Source organism: Cyprinodon tularosa, unplaced genomic scaffold (genome assembly GCF_016077235.1).
Source record: "Cyprinodon tularosa strain WSP-4 unplaced genomic scaffold, ASM1607723v1 ctg359, whole genome shotgun sequence".
Taxonomy (NCBI): Eukaryota; Metazoa; Chordata; class Actinopteri; order Cyprinodontiformes; family Cyprinodontidae; genus Cyprinodon; species Cyprinodon tularosa.
The window spans coordinates 560,819-586,148 of record NW_024039073.1 but is presented as its reverse complement, the minus strand read 5'-3'; the positions used below and the strand labels follow the sequence as shown (position 1 = coordinate 586,148).

The window sequence follows — 25,330 nt, the reverse complement described above, 5'->3', positions numbered from 1 at the left end:
AACATCATAAATAGGATTATTTTTATTACGATTTATTTTTTTAATCTAAATAAAACTTTAAAATTGACATTTTTTTTTTTTTATTTATCAAAAAAAAAAAAATAAGGGCTCGCCATTATTGGTTCTGTCCCGATAGCGGAACCAATAAAAGCGTTATTGCGGCCGGGACATTCGGGAGATGCACCATTAACTTGGTGCAACTAAATTGGCTCCAGCCAAGAGTTTTCTCCATGGCTAAAACCAGTACCAGGGAACATACATGAGGCACAGTGTATTCTGTGCAAGAAGCGATCCAAGCTCGGAACGATGGGAATTAAGGCAGTGGAGTCGCACATGCGAAGCACGAAACACAAAGCTTCAAAATCGAGTTAAACAAAATCAAGAAACAGCCGGTATTTCTCAGTTTTGTTCCACCCTTGTCTCTGCAACGCCTCCACTTATCACCAAATCAAACATACTAAAAAAACGATACAAAGAAAAATAGCTGCAAAAAAGACTTGGTTATGTTGTGGCTTTAAAACTGATTTGTTTTGTTCTCTGTTAAAACAAAGTTTTTTAATTCAGTTAAATAATTGTTAACATATATCCGTCATTTGTGTGTTTTTAGCTTTCTTCCTGTATAGAAAGCTTTTCAAAATTTGAAACATTACTGCGGTGGTTTATGTTAAAATAAACCTTTGGGTTAAGTTGTCGCAAGTGGGTTTTTCTTGTGTTTCTTGTGAATTTGGTCTTAAATTTTTATTGCAAGTGGTATTAAAAAGTCTTGAATTTAACTTGCCTTATGCTGTAAAAACCCTGTAATTGCGTTTGAATAGAGACTGTAGATTCAAAAAAGAATCTACAGTTTGTTAAAATAAGTAAAATATGAACCTAAACATAAAAGTCTAAACCTTAACTCCTTTGCTAATGCAATTCCATCGATGCTTTATACTCAAGAGATATAAAAGGATTACATGTTAGCAGCTGTAAATCTTGGCAGTGGCACTTATTTGTAGGAAGTGTGAAGCAGGACTGAATGAGTAAACAACAGACTCCTCTCCGTCACTGTGAAGTGTGTGGGCAGAGGTAAGAAAGGAAGGAGGAGGCTAAAATGTGCTGAATACCAGACAATGTAGCTCAGTCACTACAAGGCTGAATACTGCTGCAGAGGCGAACAAGTACAAACACACACACACACACATTCTCTGGGGATGGAGACAGAAAAAATTCTTCGTCTCCAGCTGGCCAGTCACTCGCTTTGTTACCAGGGGGATACAGGAACGGGTCGTAACCCAGTGACTCATGTCAACGGATCATTATATAGAACAGTAAAGTTCTGAGAACAAAATTCCTGCTGTTTGCTCGAACTGACAATCAGCAACTCTTCAGGGTATAGTTCAGATGTAGCTCAGTTATTATATATATGAGCACATATATATCTATATCTATATATATATATATATAGAGAGAGAGATATAGAGATATATAGAGAGATATAGATATATATATATATATAGAGAGAGAGATATAGAGATATATAGAGAGATATAGATATATATATATATATATATATATATATAGAGATATATCTATCTATATATATATATATATATATATATATATATATATATATATATATATATATATAGATATATATATAGATATATATATAGATATATATATAGATATATAGATATAGATATATAGATATATATATATATATATATAGAGATATATCTATATATATATATATATATATATATATATATATATATATATATATATATATATATATATATATATATATAGAGATATAGATATATAGAGATATAGAGATATAGAGATATAGAGATATAGAGATATATATATATATATATATAGATATATATAGAGATATATATATATAGATATATATAGAGATATATATATATAGATATATATAGAGATATATCTATATATAGATATATATATAGAGAGATATATATATTTCTCAATACTTAATCTGGTCTTGCTGTAGCATCCGGCTGCAGAGAACCGTAATAGCCTGTCTTCACTCGTCACTGTGCAGAGATGCTGTAAATGCTTTTATTTATCAGAATTTTTGCATATTTGCTGTGCAGTTTTTAGCAGGGCAGAGCGGCTTTACAGCTTCTATCGTATCTAAGAAATGTCATGCAGAGAAGAAGCCATTTCTCAGTTCTATCACAGCTACTAGGATTTGGAAACTTCAACCTTTGACTTTAACGTGCTGTTTGAATCCTTTCGTTGACGTCCGGACCCGTCAGAATTTCTATAGCATAAGAGTTGATTTTTTCATTACAATTAATGCATTGATTTTGCACTACCCTAGAGGTTCTCTGGATGTTTTTTTTATTTGATGAATCTGGAATTTGACTTTCCGAAAGCAAATTATTCATACTTTCATCATCATTCATGAGAACTGATCCCATTGCCCTCTTCTTCCAGCCTAGTCGAGGGTTATCCGTGCTTTATCGCTGTTCTCCACACAGTTCATTACTCCACCAATAACAGATAGTATCTAAGTTTCCAGGTTTTTTAAGTCCCCCCACCCCCCGCACTGTCATTGGTAGATGCAGATAGTTTAGATAGATAAGGGGTCACAGTGCCAACCTGAAACATTAGTCACAGAGTGTTTGCTCTCACACACAAGAGCTGGAAATGCTACCTGTCAGAGCCTGAGGGTGTTGTGTTGCTAATTTAGAGCTCCATGATTTGGTTTCAGGAATTTCAAAGTTGTGGGGTTTTCGCCGCTTGGGGCTTCCTTCAGTAAACCTTTACTTGATAACTGCACAGACATAAGACACAGTGGTTGGATCTTGTAAAGTAAAAAAAAAAGTCTGCTTTTTGCCTTAGCTGGTTACTTTTACACAGAATCGCAGCAAAACAGGGGAAGGGAGAAAGCCTCCCTTTAAGAAAGGTCCTGGCATCAACACAGAGACCTTAAGATTTTGTCACACCCATGAATGTGACGCCAAACTGAACATGACACCACATGCATGGGGAATGCTCTATTTACTTTGGGGACAAGTCAGCATATTGGCTACAGGGACAAATGAGAATGTAGACTGAAGCTTAATCCAGTCAAGCTGTTCTATGGAGTAAAGTTCTCCCAGGAATCCCAGGAATCTCTCATCAACACTGAAAGACAGAATTATCTGAACGGAGACAAGAAAATGTTTAAAACATGATAAAAACAGTAGCTATTCTGACCGCAAACTATGCTCCTGCTCTGTCTGTTACTCTGATAGATTTATGTTTTAAAACTCTGATTTCATTTTGTTTTTATGAAAGTGGAGAAGATATGAAGTAATACCCGAGCTTTGCTAAAATCCCCCACATTGATCATCTTTAAGAAGTAATGCATAAACTCAGGCTGTACTTCTCTCTAAAGGGAGTAGCAGCTTTCCTTCACTTCAAGCCTAATTGCAGAGTGGAAATATTTAATGTTTCCTTCCTGTCTGCTGCCAAGTCAGTGAATGTGACGCCTTTAAGGCCTTTAGTCTATATCTTGTATTTTTTACTGAAAAACTGTGTGATGAGTAAAGTAGCTCATGATCTGTTCTGGTAAAATGTTTCAAGTTAAACATTTTAGAAACTTACAGCAGCATTTTTGAATTGTGGTAACTCTCTTGGCATCTGTTGTTTGGTTTTTGCACCTGTGTCTCTGTGGGGGTGGGGGGGATTGAATGTTTACCTATGACTGCTTCAGCCGTCTGCAGCCGGGGCCACCTTTGTGCTGCTGCTAAGAATCCTGAGTTATCTCTTTGTAAACAGCCCAAATATTAAAGCTTCTCAAAGGAAAAGTCGGGTCAGCAAGGAATTATCAATAGATCATTATTCATACCTAAAACTAATACATTTGCGGCGATTTAATTAATTAAGCGGTAATCAGTAAAAAAATAAAAACAATAATTTTCGTCTCGATTACTGAGTCTGGAAGCGGCCAATTTTTTGCCCAAATATTGTAACACCTCACTCCTGACATGTTCCGGCAGTGACATCACGGTGCGGTAAACCTAGCGTCATTCTCCCCGCTTTACAAGCAAAATCAATGGGAGATACTAGACACATCTGCAATCAACTAGCCTAGTAAACTAGCCCCACCTGCCAGCGGGCAAAATCATTTTTGCCTGCGAGTTGGTCTAGCATCGATCAATGCCCCAGGCCCTAGAACTGGCGGGCCAATCACAATGCAGAGATGTTTCGAATGTCTGGATTGCAGAGGGGGTGGGGTTTTGAGGGCATAACGACAAAGTTGACGACATAGTAGCATGCGCTGCGGCAGCAGCAGCTTTCAATGGAGCGCTCCATTGAAAGTTAAAAGTTCTCTTTCTGTTGCCGTTGTTCAATAAAAGTACGTTTTAAGATAATTTGAGGCGAGAATATTATACTTTAAAGCGTCGCTATATGGTCCATTTCAGTCTGCAGTGGCCCTCTCCCGGCATAGTCATATGTGGAGGACCGCTGGCTTTGATGGCGATTTTTGACTCATTTTTGGAATCCGTTTTGGAAAGATTAGACCTGGGGTTTGAAAAACAACTGGTTGTTTTCATCAACAATCTTCTGATGTTTCATTCATCAGGGCCAGACTAAATTACTCATCTCCCATTTAGTCTGGTTTACCAGTCTAGTAATCAACAACAATAGCTATAGTTAAACTGACAATGCCCACGTGCATGGCAGTTGGATGTTGGAATACATCGGGTAAAAGTGAAAAAAAAAAAAAAGTTTTTTCACCTTTCCGATTCATGATCCTCCACGGAAGGGTTGATTTTTAGAGAAATTGAAGAGTGAGGATTTGCCGTCGAACTTCCGGCCAGAGAAAAAACACGTGATTATTCCGTTACTCTCTAGTTCTCCTGGTGCACTCATCGTGGCCATCATGGATAATAGCGCGTTGTGACAAACACCAGATACAGCACTGGGACTTGATCAACAGCAGATACCGCACCGTGACGTCACAAACTGGTAGTAGGCAGTAGTATTCATTTCCAACCTTTACCTCCAGTAAAGCGCATTCTAATGAAATTACTCACAATTAAAAGCACTTATCATTTATTGAACAGTATGTAATAATTTCATATTTAAAGTACTTTTAGAAGTTTGAATTCTGAATGTGACCAGACTTCTTCAAAATTCTTAGTATGTCACATTGGTATCATAGTACTTTAAAGTTTTAAATGCATTACTGATAACTGAAAAAGTTGTTTTCTTTACATCTAAATCTGTTGCTCTTCTGCTTATAGTGCTAGCAGATGATGATGCCTTCAATGATGAAGATGAAGGAGAAGCTTTTGACTTTGACAGTGGAGATGACATCCCTGAGGCTCCTCCAGCACCTCCAATCCTTCCCACTGAGGATCCGAGCCCGGTGGACTCTTTGACCATTCATCCCGAGGACTCTCACTGCATCCCGGAGCCTCCACCGCCAATCTCCCATTCAGAACCTTCATCCCTGGACACTACGGCTGCCATAAGCGAATTTTCCTCAGCAGGCAGAGAAACAACAGAAGCTAAAGAGACATCTGCTGCTGAGGGAACTAATGACAAGGAGGAAGATTTACCACCACTGCCGTCTCCACCCCCTCCTGTTGGTTATGGTGTACAGACAGATCCCAGAAGCGCGGGTTTGTAAACCGGAGAGTTTACTTCTAACATTTCCTTTTTTTTCATTTTGAAGCTCCCTCCACTCATTTTAACCTATTTTTTAATAAATTAGGGCCTGTCTCTATGCAATCTGTGCTCAGAAAAACAGCTAATTGTGAATGACACTCTAAGTACAATACATTGCTTTTCCTTCTTGGCAGTCATCTTAAATTCCCCACATTCTTTTGGTTCTCCCTGTTTACAGTGTCCAGACCTATAGCTCTGGACTTAAAGAAAGGCTGTCCACTTCTCCCATAGTTTACAACTGAAATTAATCCTAGTCTTTTTTCTCCAATTCATTCTGTTTTAATTTCTAAATTAATACTCATTTTTATTTATACATATACACATATATATTTATACAGTTAATAGAGTTTATATATTTATACACTTATATATTTATACAGTGGCGCAGTGGGTAGCACTTCGGCCATGCAGCAAGAAGGTTTTGGGTTCGATTCCCTGCCTGGCGTCTTTCTGCATGTTCTCCCTGAGCATGCTTGGGTTCTCTCTAGGTACTCCGGCTTCCTCCCACAGTCCAAAGCTATGACTGTTTAGGTTAGTTGGCTTCTCTAAATTCTTAGGTGTGAGTGTGTGTGAATGTTTGTTTGTCTCTGTGTTGCCCTGCGATTGACTGGCGACCTTCCCAGCGCGTTCCCCGCCTATAGACAGCTGGAGATAGGCACCAGGATGCCTCATGACCCTGCTTAGTCTGGAAGATGGATGGATGGATGGACTGATGTTATTTGTTTATCCTAAAACAGTGTTTTTGCTCTAATTTCCATATTTTAGGCTCCCTCTTAAATTGCTTTAGCTCCTTTTAACCTGTAAAATTGACCAGAATATGCTTGAAAGGAGTTGATTATAATTGTATGACATATATTTATATTTAATAAATTACAATATGTGTTTGTCAAATAAATAACCTTTTGATAATAACAACCTGAGCCGATATTACTCGCCCTTTTAAGGTTACATTGAATTTTTTATTTTTTTTGGTTATATGTGTTCTTCATTTAAATGTCACTTACTGTAAGAGGAAACCTGTCGTAGTTAACCCAAAGACTGGCTTAAAAAATAACTCTTTTAAGATGTTTTATCTTTAGAATTTTAAGGATTGTGTGGAGATATTTGGTTTGAATGTGATTCGTAAAATTGTTTCATTGCAGTAGGCTAGAAAGGAAAGCAGCAGGGGAAAAACTGGTGAGGATGGAGGGCAGAGTAAGGTTATGTTTGCCTTTCCACTGAATTGAGGTTTACCAAATATGTCGGTGACGTTTTTGCAACAGTCTTCAGAAGTCCTGGAGAATATAGAGCTCTCTTAATCACAGGTTAAGGGTGCCTTAATTAAAGGTAAAGTGAAACTTTTTTTATGGAAATGTAGGTAAGAAAAGACTCGGGTCCATCCATGTTCTCCCACTTATCCGGTCAGGGTTGCGGTGGGGCTGGTACCTATCTCTGGCAGTCTATGGGTGAGAGACAGGGTACACCCTGGACAGGCCGTCTGAAAGGCATGGCATCTGTTGCAGGGCAACACTGAGACACACAAAGACACACACACACACATCTAAGGACAATTTAAAGATGCCAATTAACCTAACAGTCATTTTTTTGGACTGTGGGAGGAAGCCGAAGTAAAGACGCCGGGCCAGGAATCAAACCCGGAACCTTCTTGCTGCAAGGTAGTAGGGCCACAAACTGCACCAAAGTTTTGAATAACCGTGTGTGCACCATAGCGCCCTACCCTGCCCCTCCACTCCTTGAACTGTTATTTGGTACCAATTTAACTAACACAGTGTTAGCCTGTTGTTTTAAAATCATTATAATAAATTAGTTTAAACATGGGGCAACTTGGTAAACTTTTATTTTTGATATAACTTATTGTGCTGTATTTGGATTCATGCAGCTGCATCCATTGTATATAAAAGCTGTATCCTTTGTTTCTCTGTAGACGCTGAAAGAAAAGATGCCTCCCTGGATGCCCCACAACCTTCACCGGCTTTGCCCAGGACTTCCTCTCGGACTAAAGTCAACCCTTACTCAGTAATTGATATCAGTCCCATGCAGCAGCTAGAGCAGCAACAGGGACCCTCCTCTTCCACTTCCTCACTAACTGAGTCAAAACTACAAGAGGAAGAGGGCAGGGATATCCTCACCAGCTCCTCCAGCATTACTTCAGGATACTCCGTGCCTGTGCCCTGTGGCTATGCCACCCCCTCTGGTGTTCCTCTCATCACACCTGCCTATACCACACCTGTCATCATTCGACATCTCTCCATGGATGAAGATGGTAAAGTAGAGTCTGTAACCAGGAGTCATAAAAGTTATTCCCTTGATAGCTGTGATTTATTTGGGTCTGAGTATGTGTGTGAAGCCTCGACACACAGCAGCCCCCCTCTTCTCTTCTCTTGTTTTTCCTAAAGCCTTCCACGAGGAAGTGGAGACTAAATTTAGACCTCCCTTTAGATCTTTGCTGGCTGTGAGGATTTTCCGTTTTCCCTAAAATCCTGCTGTCTAAGCAGGCACAGCCGTCTACAGGCACCATTAGTCTCTTTTCAAACTCACATTTTGTTGAAATACTCAGTTTTATTGTAGGGAATAACTTTCATTAGGTAGATCCTAAAAAGGTTTAGCAGTTATGTTTCCCTTCTGACTAATGAGTTTTTCGCCCATAATAATCACAGCTGCATTATGGCCCTGTGAGGACTTTAAGACAGTGAATGAGGAAAACAAGATCATGCTTAGATGGAATTAAGGAGATACTGGACTACATGATGTCAAAATGATGTCATGTAGGGAGCAATCAGTGACCCCTGGTGGCAGATGTTTTTTTTTTTTTTTCTTAGTTTTGTCTAAGGACTAAATATAGGTTGATACGGAAGAGGATTAATGCCTCTGAAAAAAAAAAAAAAGTTAACTGATTTTTTTAATTTTATTTCAGTATAGTATGGGGAAAAAGTCATAATTCTGACTTTAATGTCAGAATTCTGACTTTTTTCTCAGAATTCTGAGATTAAAGTCAGAATTCTGACTTTTTTTTTCTCAGAATTCTGACTTTTTTTATTGTCAGAATTCTGAGATTAAAGTCAGAATTCTGAGAAAAAAGTCAGAATTCTGACTTTTTTCCCATGTTAAACTGAAATAAAATTTAAAAATCAGTTTACTTTTTTTTTTTTTTCAGTGGCCCTAATCCTCTTCCGTAGGTCGAAGCTGTTCTGATTGGATAATACAAATCACCATGAGTTTGTCTAAACATTTAGGCACCAATGTGGACAAAGTATTCACTGCTGTTAAAAATTTAAGGGTTTCACTGATTGCAATTCATCTGAGATATCTAGGCCTGTATAGGGTTTAATCTGGTTCTCAAACTGCAGCCAAGGAGGTTCTGTGTGCAACTATTGGAAAAAAGGCTGAATTACCTCTTGAATTAAATCATTATCTACTGTGGATGACTTGATGATCTGATTCAGGGCTGATGATTATGCAGAGACGCATCTAGGAGATGCAGGCAACCAGTGCCACCCTGAGGAGTAGTTTCACAGCTGAGTCCTTGACCAATGCAAAGTATTATAGAATATAGAAAGCAGGATGATTTTTCACATATTTTTCAAAAAACATATCAGAAATGTTTGACATCCATTTGTTTTTTAGTTTACATCAATTTATCGTTAAATAACTGGATGGAATGTTTTTTCTTTTTTATTTATCTAATACACAAATCAAATATTAAATATACCTTTACATAAAAAAAATCACCATAAAAAAAAAGTTTAAAAATGAAAACATTTTTTATCTTGGATATTTTTATTATGTTTTTGACGTATAACAACACATACGCATACATCCTCGTATAATATTCATTTTATGTAGTGTAAAGATCAACATAAACATAATAAACCCTCCATGCATCCACACCTACAAACTAGGATTCCTGAGTATTATTCTTATTATAAGTGTAAATAAAATTAATTTGTATAAATAAATATATAGTAAATTTTATTATATGATCTAGAATATAATAGTAATTATATGTATTTTGGGGTTAACAGGGTGACATGCTTACAGTGTGTCTCTGTCGATCTTTCCTATTATGGACATGGCTTGTTTTGCCCTTTCTTTATAAAGTAACTCAAGTTAAATCAGCTTATGGGGGGCTTCAAGTTGAGGAAGTTATTCCTGCTGAAAGCTGAGCCGTGCTTTCTTCTTTGACTTGAATTCCCAGTCTAACCCCTAGGTTCCACTGGAAGGTATAATGTCATGTATGCGTCTAATTTTCTCATAATGTGGTTAAACAGAAAAAGTCAAAAGATTGATTCTTTTCTAAAACAATGTGATAAAAAATGTGAATATAAATGTACTATTTTGGTCTATATGTTGTCCTGAAAATAGATATTCTGATGACCTTCATTTCCTGCTACAGTTATACAATCTAGAGCGGAGGTCTTCAACAGGGGGTCTGTGACCCCTAGGGGGTTCACAGAGGTACTGCGTGGGGGTCGCAAAAGTTTTGGTTGATTAAACTTTTTCTTTTTTTTTTTACATTCCCCCCTGCAATTTTTTTCCACTAGTTGAAATGTCTTTAAATCCACATTAACATGAATTCAACACAGTGTAGTAAACAGATAAATGGAGGCAGAAGATGTCTTTCAATCATCAATGCACACATTCAGCGACACACAGGAGCTTCTTCAAGCTGGGCACCGTTTCATTCAAAACACCTGTCCCATCAACCAGGAATCAGAATCAGAAATACTTTTATAATCACAGGGAAAATTACTTTCCTTACATTACACCATATGTAATAGAGTGACAATAGGACCAGTTTGATGTATCATAATTTCATACAATATATATAATTAGGGGGTCCCCGTTCCATCTTGCCATCAGTTTGGGGGTCCTTGGCTTGGAAAACGTTCAAGACCCCTGATCTAGAGAATTTATGGGAAGCCATTTTGAACAGTTCTTATGAACTGTTGTTTTGCTCCTAAGTCAGTCTCCTGTTTTGGATAACATTTCTTTCTGTTGTGTCTCAGTGACAGTGGTGGGAACTAGCAACACCTCTGCTGACAGGTAGGTCAACATATTTGCTCATCCAAATACATATACTCTAAATTATTCTAAGATATTAATTAATTAGAAGAAGTGCTTTCTGCTATTTTGTTGTAACTGCAAAAAAAAAAGGAATTCTAAAAGAGTATTTGATTATTTTTTCACGTGTTTTCAGTGAAGAGTATCCACCTATTGCAGAGGAAGATGCTCTGGCTAAATGGGCATCAGATCCTGCCAACACCGCTTGGATGGAAAGTAAGTAAGATCTGGTTGGGATAAAAACATAAATTTTTTTAATTAGTTTTGACACTACCAGACATGCCTTTGAATATATCCTTTCTTTTTTCCACTTTGCTTTTTACACAATAGGCGATTCCTTCCCTTTTTTTTTGAGGAAGCAGTCCCTTCTGCATGCCTTTCTATTCAATGTTTCTTCCATTCTGCTGTGAATGTGCCATGAATAGTCTGATCGTCTTACTGGCATTCTTCGAATGTTTATTTTTTGTGATGTTTTGACATGTTCTTCAGACCCAGATGAGGTGATCTATGATGATGTCCCCAGAGAGAACTCAGACTCTAACACAGGTTTGTGCTTTACCTTTTTGAAGTTCAGCATGAAGCCTCCTATCTTCAATATGGCAGGAGGCAGCACAGTTTCTTTCGTTTCTTCCACTGATTTCATATATAGGAGATTTTCTCTTGTCTTTTTTTTTTTTTTTTTTTGTTGAAACATTTAATAACGATAAAGAGAATTTTTTATGAAATACAGTTTGATCAAATTCAGATTTATACTTGAATAAATTAAAGGTTAATTAGTTTTAAAACTCAAGATGTGGTTTGGTAGAAGTTTTTTTTATAGTAGATAAAGTTTCTTTAATTCGTTCTCTGTGATTCAGATCCAGATGAGATGATTTATGATGATGTGGAGCTGGGCGAGGAGGGCGGCTGCAGCAGCTCCCTCGATAATGGCTGGAGCTCGAGCGAGTTTGAAAGCTACGACGAAGCCAGCGATGGGGAGGGTCACCCTGAAAATGGCCTCCCCCATGCCTTCATGAGGGGAAAGCCACCGCAGAGGAAAATCCATGTGAGTATTCCTGTCGTCCTGTTGCTTCCAACATTGCTTCATGACCATAAACAAAACCTGCCTTAATGAATCAATCAGTGCCTCTATCCTCTTTCCCCTTTAAATGAAGGAATAATAAATATGTTTTAATTATGTGTGCGAAAATGTGTAGAAAAAATTTGATTTATGGGTAGATTTGGGTTCATCAATCTATTTATCAAATTCAGCCGTCTGATCAATGGATGCTTATCTTAATATATATGTATGTTTCAATTCTCCAGGAATTGAAGTTTCTTCTGCTGTATGATGCTTATCATGCCATAGTCCCTCTCCCCACTTGTTGCTGCACCCTTGTGGTCAGCCAGGAAAATAACAATCTGGCAAAACTTCTCCATTTTTGCTTTTTTGTTCCAACACTGTATCCTTCCTTCCTTCCTTCCTTCCTTCCTTCCTTCCTTCCTTCCTTCCTTCCTTCCTTCCTTCCTTCCTTCCTTCCTTCCTTCCTTCCTTCCTTCCTTCCTTCCTTCCTTCCTTCCTTCCTGTCTCTTCTCTCTTCTCCCTTTCCTGACTTGTTTTCATGCCCTTTGTCCTTCCTGCATTGTCTGCTCTTTATTACGCCCCTCCCTTCTTGTATTCTTTGTTACTGTCTGTCTTTTAATGTATCTTCTTTCCCTTCCTTCCTCCCTTGAGACTCTGGAGTTGTTTTCTTTTCTTCTTCCTTACCTCCCTCTTCTTCCTTGTGTCCCATCTTTCATCCCATTCTTTAGTGGTCCTATGTTGTGTCCCATCTCACTCACACTCCTTCCTTCCTTTCTTGCTTCCTTCCTCCAATGTATTCTCCCCAACGTTCGTTCCTTCCTTGCTTCCTTCCTCCAACGTATTCTCCCCAACGTTCCTTCCTTCCTTTCTTGCTTCCTCCCTCCGATGTATTCTTCCCAACGTTCCGGCCTTCTTTCCTTGCTTCCTTCCTCCAATGTATTCTTCCCAACGTTCGTTCCTTCCTTGCTTCCTTCCTCCAACGTATTCTCCCCAACGTTCCTTCCTTCCTTTCTTGCTTCCTCCCTCCGATGTATTCTTCCCAACGTTCCGGCCTTCTTTCCTTGCTTCCTTCCTTCAATGTATTCTCCCCAACATTCCTGCCTTCTTTCCTTGCTTCCTCCCTCCAATGTATTCTTCCTAACATTCCCTCCTTCCTTCATTCCTTGCTTCCTCACTCCAATGTATTCTTCCCAACGTTCGTTCCTTTAGTCCTACATCCTTTCCTTTCCTCTTGCTTTCCTTTCAGGTTCCATATTTAACCCTTTTTAGCCAAGATAAAAAAATTGGCAGAAGTTTCACTTTTTTTTAATTCAAGTCGTCATTGAACTTTCTGACAAATGAAATAAAAAAAACATGCATTCCGTAAAGTTAAATTAGATCACTTATTTGCATAAATTTTGATACATTAGGCATTACTTTGTCTTTTATATGCTTTCAGTGCCAATTTCCAAATTTTCTATTTTAAATAAATTTGAACAATTTGTGGAAAATATTTGAAATTTCACCTGATTTGTGTGCGTGGGAACCCAATGTTTTACATTATAGGCTTAAAATCTTTTTTAAATATTATGACTACGTATCCAGCCTTGCTACGTGAGCTCGACATAATAATTCACTTTTATGTTGTATTTGTTGTCTTATTATCTCGACCTACATTTGCATATGAATCCCAAAAATGATGAATGAGGTCTGGATATGTGCTAGTGGTATTTGAGGTATTCAATGGTGTACCTTAAATTCTTAAGTTAAAGTGAACCTTACAGAGAACCTGCCTGCAGTATGAAAAGCGTCTTTCACATAGCCAGTGCTCCAAAATTGAGTTTGAGTTTTTTTTTTTTTTCCAAAGATGTCCCTTTAGAAGTACGGCTGATTGGAGTCTTTGGGTTTTCTTAAAAAGAGTTTCTTGTTGTGGATTTCTCCTGGTAGGGGAGCAATTTAGTCAGGGTGCGTAATAGTATGCCGATGTGTGGGATGGTTCTTTTCAGGTCCATTGTTTCATATGTTTCTACTCGTTTTATACATTTAGATACATATAAACTTCTGAAGATTATGTGATGTTTGACAAACTATTTTGCGGCTAACTTTTTTTTATGTAGTTCCTATTTAAAACACTAGGTGTCACTATTACTTATTTAATGCTTCAACAAAGCCTCATAACTACATGTATTATTGGTATGGAAATAAGCTATAAACGATATGAATGTTAGCTATACATTCTATCCTCTTTTTTTATTTATTCTGATCGAACAGCTTCTGTATTTTCAGTTTTGTTTTGTTCAAGGATTTGCATTTTCACACCATCTCTAAGTAGCATTATCAAGACTTAGATTTAGACAAAGAAAAATTTTGTGTAGTTTGTTTAAAAAAAAAGCATGGTGCAAAAATGTATTGATATGAAAGTTTAGAGCATTAATATATATGGTGCAAATATGCAGTATTTTGGTTTGGTGTTTTAGTGTGATGCAGAGTCTGTGACATGATTTAGAGTTTTCTCAACATTTATAATGGACGCAGTAGGTGAATGCTGGTCTGTGTTCTCCTTAAATTTGATAGAAGTGGTTCTGAAAAGTCATTATGATGTCAGAGGAGGTGTAGAAACCTTGTGAGTTAACATATTGTAAAAACCTCACACTGATCCACGCCTCTGAGAGAGAATAAAAATTTATAATTCATCAGAAATTGGTCACGGAAACCCAGGAATTACAATAAGTTTTTTTTTATTATTATTTGAATTATCTGTTTCATTTTGTAATTTAAAAAAAATACATTTCTAAAATTTATCATTTATGCAAAATAAAGGACTGTCAATTAAAAACCACCAACTTTCATATCATTGACCCTGAAACCAAGGTAACCTATTGGGATTTTGATATATTTTTCATTTTATTTATCCAAATTTCTGTGATGAAGTGTAACATATTTTAGCATTTATAATAAAAGAACAACAAAGAAAAGCGGTAGATTTCAGCCCAAACACTGAGATTCCTGACACCGTGGGCTGCAGGACCGTGACCAGTAATACCTGCTTTGCTTTTGTTTAGCTCTCTCAAGATCTGACACGCTTGAAAGAACACTATGAGAAAAAGATGAAAGGTCTAATGGCAAGTACAGTGGGAACGGTAGAGCTGCAGCAGTTAAAACAGAAACACGAGCAGAAGGTAAATGACCTCAGGCTCCCCTCATGTGTCTGAGCTAGATTAAAACAACTAGATGCAACCCTGTTGACTCTCAGTCTGGCTAACCCCACTGACTCGGTACCTTCATCCTGGTATGGTGTGTAATACTGTGGTGGTGGTACTGGTGATGGGCTAGTATTCGGTTTATTTACCTCACCGTCGGCTTAATTGATGTATCTACAGATGTTTTCTTTTTTTACTCCAGAGGTTTTAAATGTTAGGATGGTCTGTTTTCTAACATGTAGCTCAGCTTAGTTGAAGGGGAACTGAGACACCAGCAACACCAGTTCTTATTCAATATTTTCTTCCACTGAAACCTTACATACAGTGCCCTGCAAAAGTTTTCATACATCTTTAATCTTTTTTTCGTTTACTTTCAATACAACCACAGACTTCCCTGGATTTTGTTGTTGACTTTGATACAGTAACACAAAGTGCTAGATAGTTATGAAAGAAGAAAGCTAGAAAAATATGAAGAAACAGTTTTATGTAAGTATTAGGGCTGGAACTAACGTTTATTTTGCTAATCGAGTAATCTGTCGATTATTTTTCTGATTACTCAATTATTGATAGGATAGAAAAATTTTCCTTAAAGAAGTTTTTTGCAGAATAAACAAAGTGAAACTAAAACTATTCTACATGAAGAGTTCTGGATAGGGCATATTAACGGATGATTTTTTTTTTTTCACCTTAAATGCAAAATGTATACATTTTTATTATGATTTTGCCATAATTCCTGCTCAAAGTAGGTCGCTCTGTCAGCCAAAGACATGATTTAATAGTCTCTATACTCCAGTTAACGATTTATCGATATACTAAATTAGTTGACGCTTATTTCAATAATCGATTAATCACAATTAATCCAATTAATTGTTTCAGTCTTAGTTAATATATATTTTCTGCCCCCTTTACTAAGCCACTTAAAAATGTATTTCAGTTTAACCTATTACTTCAGTAGAAGATAGTTCCCTGGTGTGTCATTTAATTTGGTAAAAATAAAGCTTTTGCGAGAAATCCAGAAAGTTTTATTTGGAGACATTCATGAGCTTAAGGCAACGGGAAACCTTGGAAAGCAGCAGACAGGTGAACGAGAAAGATCTCAGGGTTTCTACCACAAGACGGTATTTCAAGCTTTGAACTTATCACAGATTTTCTATCAGCCTTTTTGAAAATAGAAACTGTAAAGCACAGCAGCATACAATGAAAAAAAAATCCAAACCGTAAATAAGTCCTTTTTCTTAATATATGCGCATTTGTTTTTGAAATGAGGAGGTAAATGAGACACTTTGCCAATGGAACAAGACAATATGCATTTAAAATAAGAAAAAACAACTGCATTGTCTTATTTCAGGTGCATGTTGTAAAAAAATGTAAATCATTTATTATTCCACAATGGGGAAATTCTCTCTTTGCATTTAACCCACCCCTTGGTGAGCAGTGGGCTGCCAATGTCGGAGCTAATGTTATCTAATTATCATATTTTAAGAGTAAAAATACTCATTCATTTGGCAAAACATCTTATTTACCTACTTAAATAAAGGGTTAGTCTTTATTATCTTATATAAATCTTATTTCTAGATCGTTTTTGCAGTGATTCCAGACGAAAAGCTGCAGCACTCTTGACAAAGCCGCCTATAATGGAAGAGTTAAGCCATTAATAAAAACGATTTGAGAAGCCTCTGCTAGCAGGACAGCAGACAACAGGCCTACAAAGCGTGACCATGAGTTTGCTGGACTTAGGTCTGGATTTATACTGCACCATAAGAATCTGTGACAAGGCCTGGAAACAGTTTCTCCGTATCCAATCTGACTGATTTTGCATATCGACTCATAGGTTCTGAATACACATATACACTAATTTTTATTTTATTTTTTAAACAAATTTGGAAAACCTTGCTTCCTTTTCCTCAAAATTCTGTACTTCTTGTAGATCTGTCACATGAAGTCTCCATCAAATACAGCAATGTTTGAGTTTGTAAAATGACTAAATCTAAAACAGTGTTGGAGTTATGAATACTTTACGATGGCACAGTGCAGTCTGAATGAGCCTCTTGCAGGAAATGTTTGCTGCTGTCATACACTCATGATTGAAATTTGTAACTTTGTAATAAAATCCAGGTCTTCTTTTCTTGCTGAAGTCTCAGTTTCCACCATTTTAACCCTTTTATCCCCATACATCTTCATCTGTACTCTAACCCTCTTACAATATTGTAGCACAGCCTCTTAATAGCTTTAGGTTTAGATGAAGTAAACTAAACATCACTTAGACAGAGCTCTGATAGTAAACAAGTCAGAGTTACCATTGAGATGGAAATGACAGTGTAGAACTCTCATCCAAGATGCAAAAGCTGGTGAAGGCAGCCAAGGAGGGGACGAAAGATGGACTTGAAAAAACTAAAGCTGCGGTGAAGAGGGGGCGCTCTTTCATCAAAACAAAGTCATTCTGTCAAGGTATGCCATCCCCACACCCTCCCCCCCACGGCTCTATCATCTCTGTTAATAAATCAGTTATTGCTTCATTGTTCTAGAGAGAAAGTCTGCTTGCTTGGAGGGGGAGTCTGAGCTCTTCATTGAAGTGGACTGCTTCAACGTGGAGCCCGTTCTCTGTCCAACACCAGAGGGTCTCACTCAGCAGCAGGTGAGGCTCTAATCGGACGTCTTAAAGCTGCAAAAATAACTAAACGCATCAAATACTATTGATTTAGTATTTTCTCTCTACAGCTTGTGCGAAGATGCATATTGGGCTCTATTTTAGAAAGTGAGAAAAATTATCTTGATGCTCTCAAAAGGATTTTGGAGGTGTGTGAGTACAGCAACAATTTAGCGCTCTGAATTTGAAATGCTAGATATGATTTTTCAGATTATTTACTTTTTTTTTTGCTTTGTAGCATTATGAGAAACCCCTTTCCCAGATTGAGCCCAAGCTTCTCAGCGACAGGAAGCTGAAGATCATCTTTTACCGCGTGCGGGAGATCCTGCAGTGCCACTTCCTGTTCCAGATAGCTATTGCGAGCCGTGTTTCTGAGTGGGACAGCCTGGAAATGATCGGAGATGTCTTTGTTGCATCGGTAAGAATTCATTCAGATACATACACAAACTCAGCTTTTACCTTTAAAGCTCTCCCTTTTAAGCAGTTTTTTACTGAGGCAGTAAGTAATGAAAAGCTATTAAGCTAAATGAAAGAGAATTTTCAACGGTCTAAATAAAAAAATCTAATAAAAGCGTTGAAATATTAAAATATTATAATATTCCTACCTTAAAAGTTCATGCATAGAGAGAACTAAGATAGTGTTTAACTCTAAATATACATGTAAATTCTCTTTTTTTTTTTACCTGATTTCCATAAAAACATCTTCATGTAATTGCAAGCTGCATCTTTTATATTTTTTCATCCTTTGTTTTCTGTACAGTTTTCAAAATCCATGGTGCTGGATGCTTACAGTGAGTATGTCAACAACTTCAGCACAGCGATGGCCGTCGTAAGGAAGACTTGCGCCTCTAAACCGGGTTTCCTGGAATTTCTCAAGGTTTGAAGTGTTCCTTCCAGAAATTACTGATTATATTGGTCTCGTACTAATGTTTGGTACTTTTGTTTTTTTTTTTTTTCCATAATTTCCATCTGCTGTGTTTTGATTGGAAGCTTTTACAGCTTTTCTTTTAACTTTGGTTACTTTTAAAGCTTCTCCCAGCTTTTCATGTTACTGAACCCTGTAAAAAAAGATATTCTAGCTGTTAAATGAACAATTATATTTACTGTTCTTCACCTCATGATAACAATTGTGCTTATAGCATCGTCAAGAAACCAGCAGTGACCGAATGACTCTTTATGGCCTGATGATGAAACCCATTCAAAGATTCCCACAGTTCATTCTGCTCCTTCAGGTAATCAGCAAAACATTTTGTTATACATGTTTATCACCAGCAGGGGGAGTTTGACGCTCTTTAAAAAATAACTTTTTCTTTTGGAGCATTAAAACTGCTCAGACTAGATAGTTTCTTTTTCTTTCTACCTTGTTCCCCATTTCTGATATCTGTGTGTTTTTACAAAATGTAGGATGTGGTTTTGCTTTCATTTCAATTATGTGTTTACCAGCAAAAATATAACAGAAAAAAAGGATATAGCTATAAAAATGGTTTAATTAACAAAGCCTGCTGTGCTGTTAATGCTGGATTTCTCTTATGCTGATCAGGACATGCTAAAGAACACACCGGTGGGTCATGCGGACCGTCTGCCCTTGCAGATGGCCCTGACAGAGCTGGAGACCTTGGCAGAGAAACTCAATGAAAGAAAAAGGGAAGCTGACCAGCGCTGCGAAATCCGTCACATTGCAAAGGCCATGAATGAACGCTACCTCAACAAGGTCCGTAACTGTAGGCTTGGTAAAGGTGCAGCAATATGACCAGTTTCTATTATTTTTTAAGAACTATAATCAATTTTTGGAAGGTCTATTTCCACGTTCCCAAAGTTGAGGGCAGGAACGTAATGTGATCCTAAAATCTAACAGCATATCGAGCTCTTCAGACATTAATTTAAATACCATGATGATATCAAAGCATATTTATACAAAAATGCTAGATTATAAATGAAATCTATACTTATGAATAAAAGCTATAAGCTTTATGCAATTGTTGTATCCCTGTTTAAGTGACTTTTATGTTTGACTGATACTCAGGGTCACAGATCCAGATTGTTCTCTGTTTAGCCTCATTGGTTCCTACAGAAAGTCTTGCTCTTTCAGCCTATATGAACCTGAGGAAGACATCTCTATGTGTTGAAATAAATACATTTTACTTTTGAGTATCTTTTCAGATCTATATTTTGTTTTTTTGTCCTACCGATACTGAAAATACAAACTCTGTCACAGAATGCATCCCAAAAATTGGTAAACTGGTAGCATGTATTGTGGTAAAATCACTGACTCAAAAAGGTTCACATTTTTGAATTTCCTCATTTCCATCATTCGGCAGCTGATTTTTTGGAGGGGTTTTAGATTTTAGCTTGTTTCTTTCTTTGATTTCTTTGGATTTTCACGTAATCCAAACAAACCTCCATGTTATAATTATCTGTCTTTTCCACCCACTCTGGCTCATTTGCTAACTCGTGTTTACTGAGCATCCAGCGTGGGCCTGTTGAGTTTTATTTCTCTTACGCTTTAATTACTCTGAATTGTAGCTTTATTTACCCTCATCCATAACAAGTACTTTCATAGAGCTGTCAGAGGAAATTTGGGAAACAAGGAGTTGCTCTATTGTAATGAAATCTATTATATCCTAATCTATCTGTGGGTGTGTGTGTACCTGTCCAGCGATCAGAGTGAGAACCATTTTTCCAATTTCACCATCAAATTGAGGACCCGTTGTTGTAAAGTGAGGTCCTTACAAGTTATTTTGCTAACGGTTAGGTTTAGGGCTAAGGTGACAGTTGGGTTAGGGTTAAGGAAAGGTATGCATTGGTAATGGTTAGGTTTAGTTTTAGGGTTAGGGCATAGAAAGTGTTAAAATAACTGAAACTCAATGGCAGTCAACGCATGTTTCTCACTACATATAGCAGAACCAACTCGGGTGTGTGTGTGATTTTTTTTTTTTAAGGTTTCTAAGCTGTGGCTTATTTTTCTTTCTTTTTATACTGACCATTTAGCTTCTAAGTAATGGTAGCCGCTACCTGATTCGCTCAGACGACATGGTGGAGACTGTTTACAATGAACGTGGTGAAATCATCAAAACAAAAGAGCGACGCCTCTTCCTGCTAAATGATGTGCTCATGTGTGCCACGCCTAATATTCGGTAAGGGAGATCTCAACCCTCTTTGAAGAAAATCTGTTAAATACTGAAAGTTGCTATTATTTGACCACTTTGGGTTCTCCCTTTTCTTTCCAGCTTAATTTTCTCCCCACATATTGACGTCACTTTCGTGCAGTAGTGAACGTAAATCTTCCTTCCACTTTATTTTTTCACCCACATTTGTTTTGTCTGTCCTTTTTAATTGAAACAGGTGCCAGGATGGCAGTGGGAGTGGCAGTGGAAACACTCCACTGGACCAGAGGTTTCTCCTGAAGTGGAGTGTACCTTTGAGTTTTGTGGAAGTACTGGAGTTTGGATCCAGCGAGGAAATGGTCGATAACAGCCGATACCCTGCTCCTCACTCTGGGGAGAAGGTGGTGATCAACGCTAAGCCAAGTATGACACACAAGATTTCTTTTATTAGTCTTCCAATAACTTTCCTCTGTTTGCTGGTATCTGGCATGTCCTGATTTCAGCTCTTTACATGCAAAGATAAAAAAAATAAGTGACCTAATTAAAAAAATCAGTTAGATAACATCCCACAGAAAGTGCAGAAGTAATCAGAGCTTTCTCTGACTGTGTGGTGTTGGCTCATCTGCTCCTGCACACTGCTGCTTAGCTTACTGAAAGAAGCATTCTACACTTTTTCTTGGCTGACAAGACAGATTAGGCTTTTTAAAAAACATTTACAATCACAGAAATGCCAAGAGTGTTTTTTGGTAAATTAAAAGGTCAACATCAATCTCTTTAAGCTATGATGATTCACAGTTTTCAAGCTACATGTATATAGCTATCAAGCTCAAATAATTAGTAAACTAATATAATCTTGTTGCTCAAAAATTAACTTGATGTTCCATTTGGTAAGTGATGCTACGTTCACACGAAATGCAATTATAGCAGCAGAAACAGCCGGTTTACAGGCAGAGACTATGGTTGATGCACATCAAGGCGCATCAAAAGGTCACGCATTCCTTCTCCAGCAGCAGTAGCAGCGCATCTTGATGCGTCTGAGCAGGCCAAGCAGCGCCTCGTGAGCATGACGCATCTGACAGCAGCAGATGTTGGAATTGGAAAAATTGAACTTTTTCTGCTTGCAGCGCTGAAACAACCAATCAGAGAAGCTGAACTGGAAGCTGGCAGAGAGACAGACACAGCACTGCTGATGCTGATCGCTATGATCACTTCTCTGAAACAGTTTATTAAAGTCGTCTGATTCACAAGCAAGTTTGGTTGTGGCCGGTTTGTCGGAAGCATCTTGCTAAACAGTTAGCAAATTAGTGCTAGTAGGTTTCCAATGGGAAATTACATTGGAACCAAGTAGCACTTAGCAACGACACTGTCAACGAACGCTATGGACAGCGGAAACATGCAAGAGGAGGAGAGTTTAGTGTCGGAGGTCGTGGATGAGTCTCCACCATCATACATTTTTTATTTAGAGGAGGAAAGCAGGGACGAAGATATTGTGGAAGAGGACCCCAGGGCGGCAGAAGCTTGGTTTGGTGTAGAAGGCTTACAGCCGTACATGTTTGAGCCCTTGCCTCTCAATGCTGCCAGTTCTGTTAGCTCTACGGCTACAGAAGACACAGACGTCCATCTCAGTGAACACTGGGATGGAACTCAGTGCTAAAGGAAATTATCCTTATTTCAACCGTCGTGTATATTAGTTGCGACATATGAATCGAGATGCTATGACCGAAAAAAATTTATTAACAGATGACGGTTAATATATGATTCACCGAATTTAGGTGTTCAGGCTGACGTATAACTAACTGCCCTGCATAAAATAAAAAAAACAGATTTTAAGACAGGATTTTTTTTTTATATAGAAATGTTGTAACTTTTGTGAAAACATGGTCTGATAAAGAGTACATTTATGTACACGTTTAAGTCAGAATTATTGAAATTAAAATATGACTTCCCTTTGACTTTAATGCCTAAATTTACTTAAAATGTCAAAACCTGCTGACAAAATATTTTCACTTTTATTATTCTGGTGCCTGCAGTTTGTGCACAAGAAACATCAACATCCAGCCGCTATGAACGGTATCGGAAAAGCCCCCAGAGCCGACCAGGCCCGAGGCAGCTGTTGCTGGATTCCCAGTGACAGTACACCGCCAGTATGTAAGGGTGCGTGCATCTCCGACAGCGAAATAATATTTTTAAACAGGATCGTAATCTTGATAAGCTGACTGCACAGAGAATGTTCTAAGGTGGATTTTCTCACTTAAAAAACTGACACTGATACCAATTTACTGGATGCGCATCTTTGCTGCTCAAATCCCGTTTGTTGTGGAAGTAGCATAACTAAAAAGGACTTTTATTGTGTCTTTTTTTTTCCTCTTTTGGTGCATTATGACCAAGAAAACAAGTATTTACTTTAAACAGTATAGATATTAACATAAATGTTTTTAACCAAAGCAATCAGATTCAATTTTATCTTTATATTTTAAAATGAATGTTGAAATACTATGAATTTATTTCCCAGGTTATTATGCAGTGAGAATCTTAAAATGGTCGATGATGATGACTAAACAACAGCTTTTGTTTGACAGTTGAAGGTTGCAGAAGTATACCTGCTTATAAACAGTAAAGATTGCATGTTTGGGACACGCTGCTGTGACAGAGGAGGCAACCTTAATGCTTAGGCTGTTTGCTCTGGTGCAGATGTCCGTGGTTTGAGTCCCAATCTCGTGACCTTTGCCGCATATCCAGCCTTTTTCCCTCTTTGCCCATTTCCTGTCAGCTGGCTGTGAATGAAGGCCACACGTGTCACAAAGTTTTTTCTTTTCTTTTTTTTGTTTAGGCCTTGCTAAATTCAGACACAGTCCTTTTTTTCTTTCCTCTCATGCAGCCCAGTGGTCTGCTGCCTACTGAGTCCAATGATTTCAGTCTTTCCACTAACTTCTCAATGTGACAAACGGCTGCTCAGCCACTTTAAAGACCCAGTTCAGGCAAACAAGCGTACAGAGTGTATGATTTTGTGGTTGCAGTACTGTAGTTTTTGTTTTTGATATACTTTGGTGTATTTCTGCGTTGTTAAACGCTTTGATAAAGAGTTATGCCCGACCCGTCAAGCAGACATTAAATGGCCACACTTTTACCGTGGTACCAGACTGGAATTACTACCTTTTAAATTATACGCTGCTCATTTTCAGTGCACCCACATTCCAGCTTTTAAACATTTCTCTTATACAGTTACCTTGAGTCTTTTTCTGACATGTCATATTTATGTACAGTTAAAAGAAAAAAAAGTGTTGGTGTGCATACAGTAGGAAATGCATCTATAATAACTACTTATAATAGTTCAGGTTTAGTCAAAGATGAGCTTTTAATTTCTTAGAACTCCCTACAAATTCCAATGCCATGTATGTTAAATCAACAGTTCAGCTTCATATAAGTGTATGTTTACAGACGTCACACAGAAATAAAGATCTGAACTTCACATCTTTTTTGGGAGTAGAGCTAAAGACCATCACAGAACTATGGAGTGAAAAAGGAGATGCTGGGTTTTTAAGGGTGTGCAAGACATTTGGATTAATTTCAATTTTACATGAATAACCCTAAACAGAACATCTTTAAGCCGAGGATGCAAGTTGTTGAATAATTAATGAATCTTATTAACCAAGGAAGTTTTCTCTTTTATCAAGAGAATATTTTCTTAAAGGTATAATGGACGATGTTCCTTTCCAGGTGGATCACCAAAATAACTGGTCCTCCTAATTGTCAATCATTCTGGTGATATGTTTACGTAGCTGAGTTGATCCCTTCCCGCTATCATCACAACCCCAACCCCTTTGCAGGGGGAAATAGAACTCGTCTATTCAGCCAGGCCTAAAATTCCCTTTAACGACCCCCCTTTTCAGAGACACAGATGGGTATGGCACTTTGCAGGCTAACAAAAGAAGCCCAACTACCCCCATTCCAAAGGGATGGACTTTTTGGTCCATTTCGATTTGCATGTTTTCTAAACAACAACAAGGCTTTGTTGGGCTACTGTATAAAGCCTCAAACTCAACGCTATTTCTGACATTTTGGATTTAAAAAAGATTCCTAGATGGGAAGCAAAATGTCTTCAAACTTGAAAACAAAGTCCATTGAATTGTTTTTTTTATATTTTTTGGAATATGTTTACGTTATACCATCCCACTTACTGGTGGTGAGTCTGAGATAGTCGAAAAATTGCAAATCTTCTTTTGGATAGCAAGCTTGTGTGTGCGATGCAAACAGCTCACAGCTTTAAGCAGAGCGTACACGAGGAGAAATGGACTCGTGCACGCCCTCGCACACTTTTGATAGGCATTCCCTCTCAGGAGCGGGTACAGGGTTGTGTATGTGCATTTTTCTTTTTTAAGTGAACACTTAGTGAGTGGGTCTTTTCACAAATTTGGAAAAATCCTCAACATGAATCCTTTAACATGACAGACTAATTGAGTTTTTACATTATTTGAAGTACATCATTATATTTCAACAGTTCATTGTGCTAGCTGTAGGAAACAGTGACTGATTAAACATAAACTAATCTGAGACATTTTAAAGGTGTCATAGAATAATTCTACAGTATAGGGTATTTGGTGCT

General features: G+C 37.7%; 1 protein-coding gene across 5 annotated transcripts in view; it reads left to right on the top strand.

Moving 5' to 3' along the window:
- Window positions 1–25,330, top strand: part of arhgef10 (Rho guanine nucleotide exchange factor (GEF) 10) — a 71,424-nt gene that overhangs the window by 14,249 nt on the left and 31,845 nt on the right. For 2 of the 5 annotated variants that reach the window (XM_038295676.1, XM_038295677.1), the window contains exons 3-18: window positions 5,247–5,627; window positions 7,598–7,936; window positions 10,680–10,715; window positions 10,861–10,950; window positions 11,224–11,280; window positions 11,592–11,779; window positions 14,839–14,955; window positions 17,313–17,424; window positions 17,502–17,611; window positions 17,695–17,772; window positions 17,862–18,041; window positions 18,384–18,500; window positions 18,763–18,855; window positions 19,164–19,334; window positions 20,612–20,757; window positions 20,966–21,150. In XM_038295676.1, the coding sequence (XP_038151604.1) occupies window positions 5,247–5,627; window positions 7,598–7,936; window positions 10,680–10,715; window positions 10,861–10,950; window positions 11,224–11,280; window positions 11,592–11,779; window positions 14,839–14,955; window positions 17,313–17,424; window positions 17,502–17,611; window positions 17,695–17,772; window positions 17,862–18,041; window positions 18,384–18,500; window positions 18,763–18,855; window positions 19,164–19,334; window positions 20,612–20,757; window positions 20,966–21,150 (2,400 nt within the window). Of the gene's footprint in view, window positions 1–5,246; window positions 5,628–7,597; window positions 7,937–10,679; window positions 10,716–10,859; window positions 10,951–11,223; window positions 11,281–11,591; window positions 11,780–14,838; window positions 14,956–17,312; window positions 17,425–17,501; window positions 17,612–17,694; window positions 17,773–17,861; window positions 18,042–18,383; window positions 18,501–18,762; window positions 18,856–19,163; window positions 19,335–20,611; window positions 20,758–20,965; window positions 21,151–25,330 lie in introns of all 5 variants that reach the window. The other 3 variants (XM_038295678.1, XM_038295679.1, XM_038295675.1) reach the window with 2 other exon arrangements.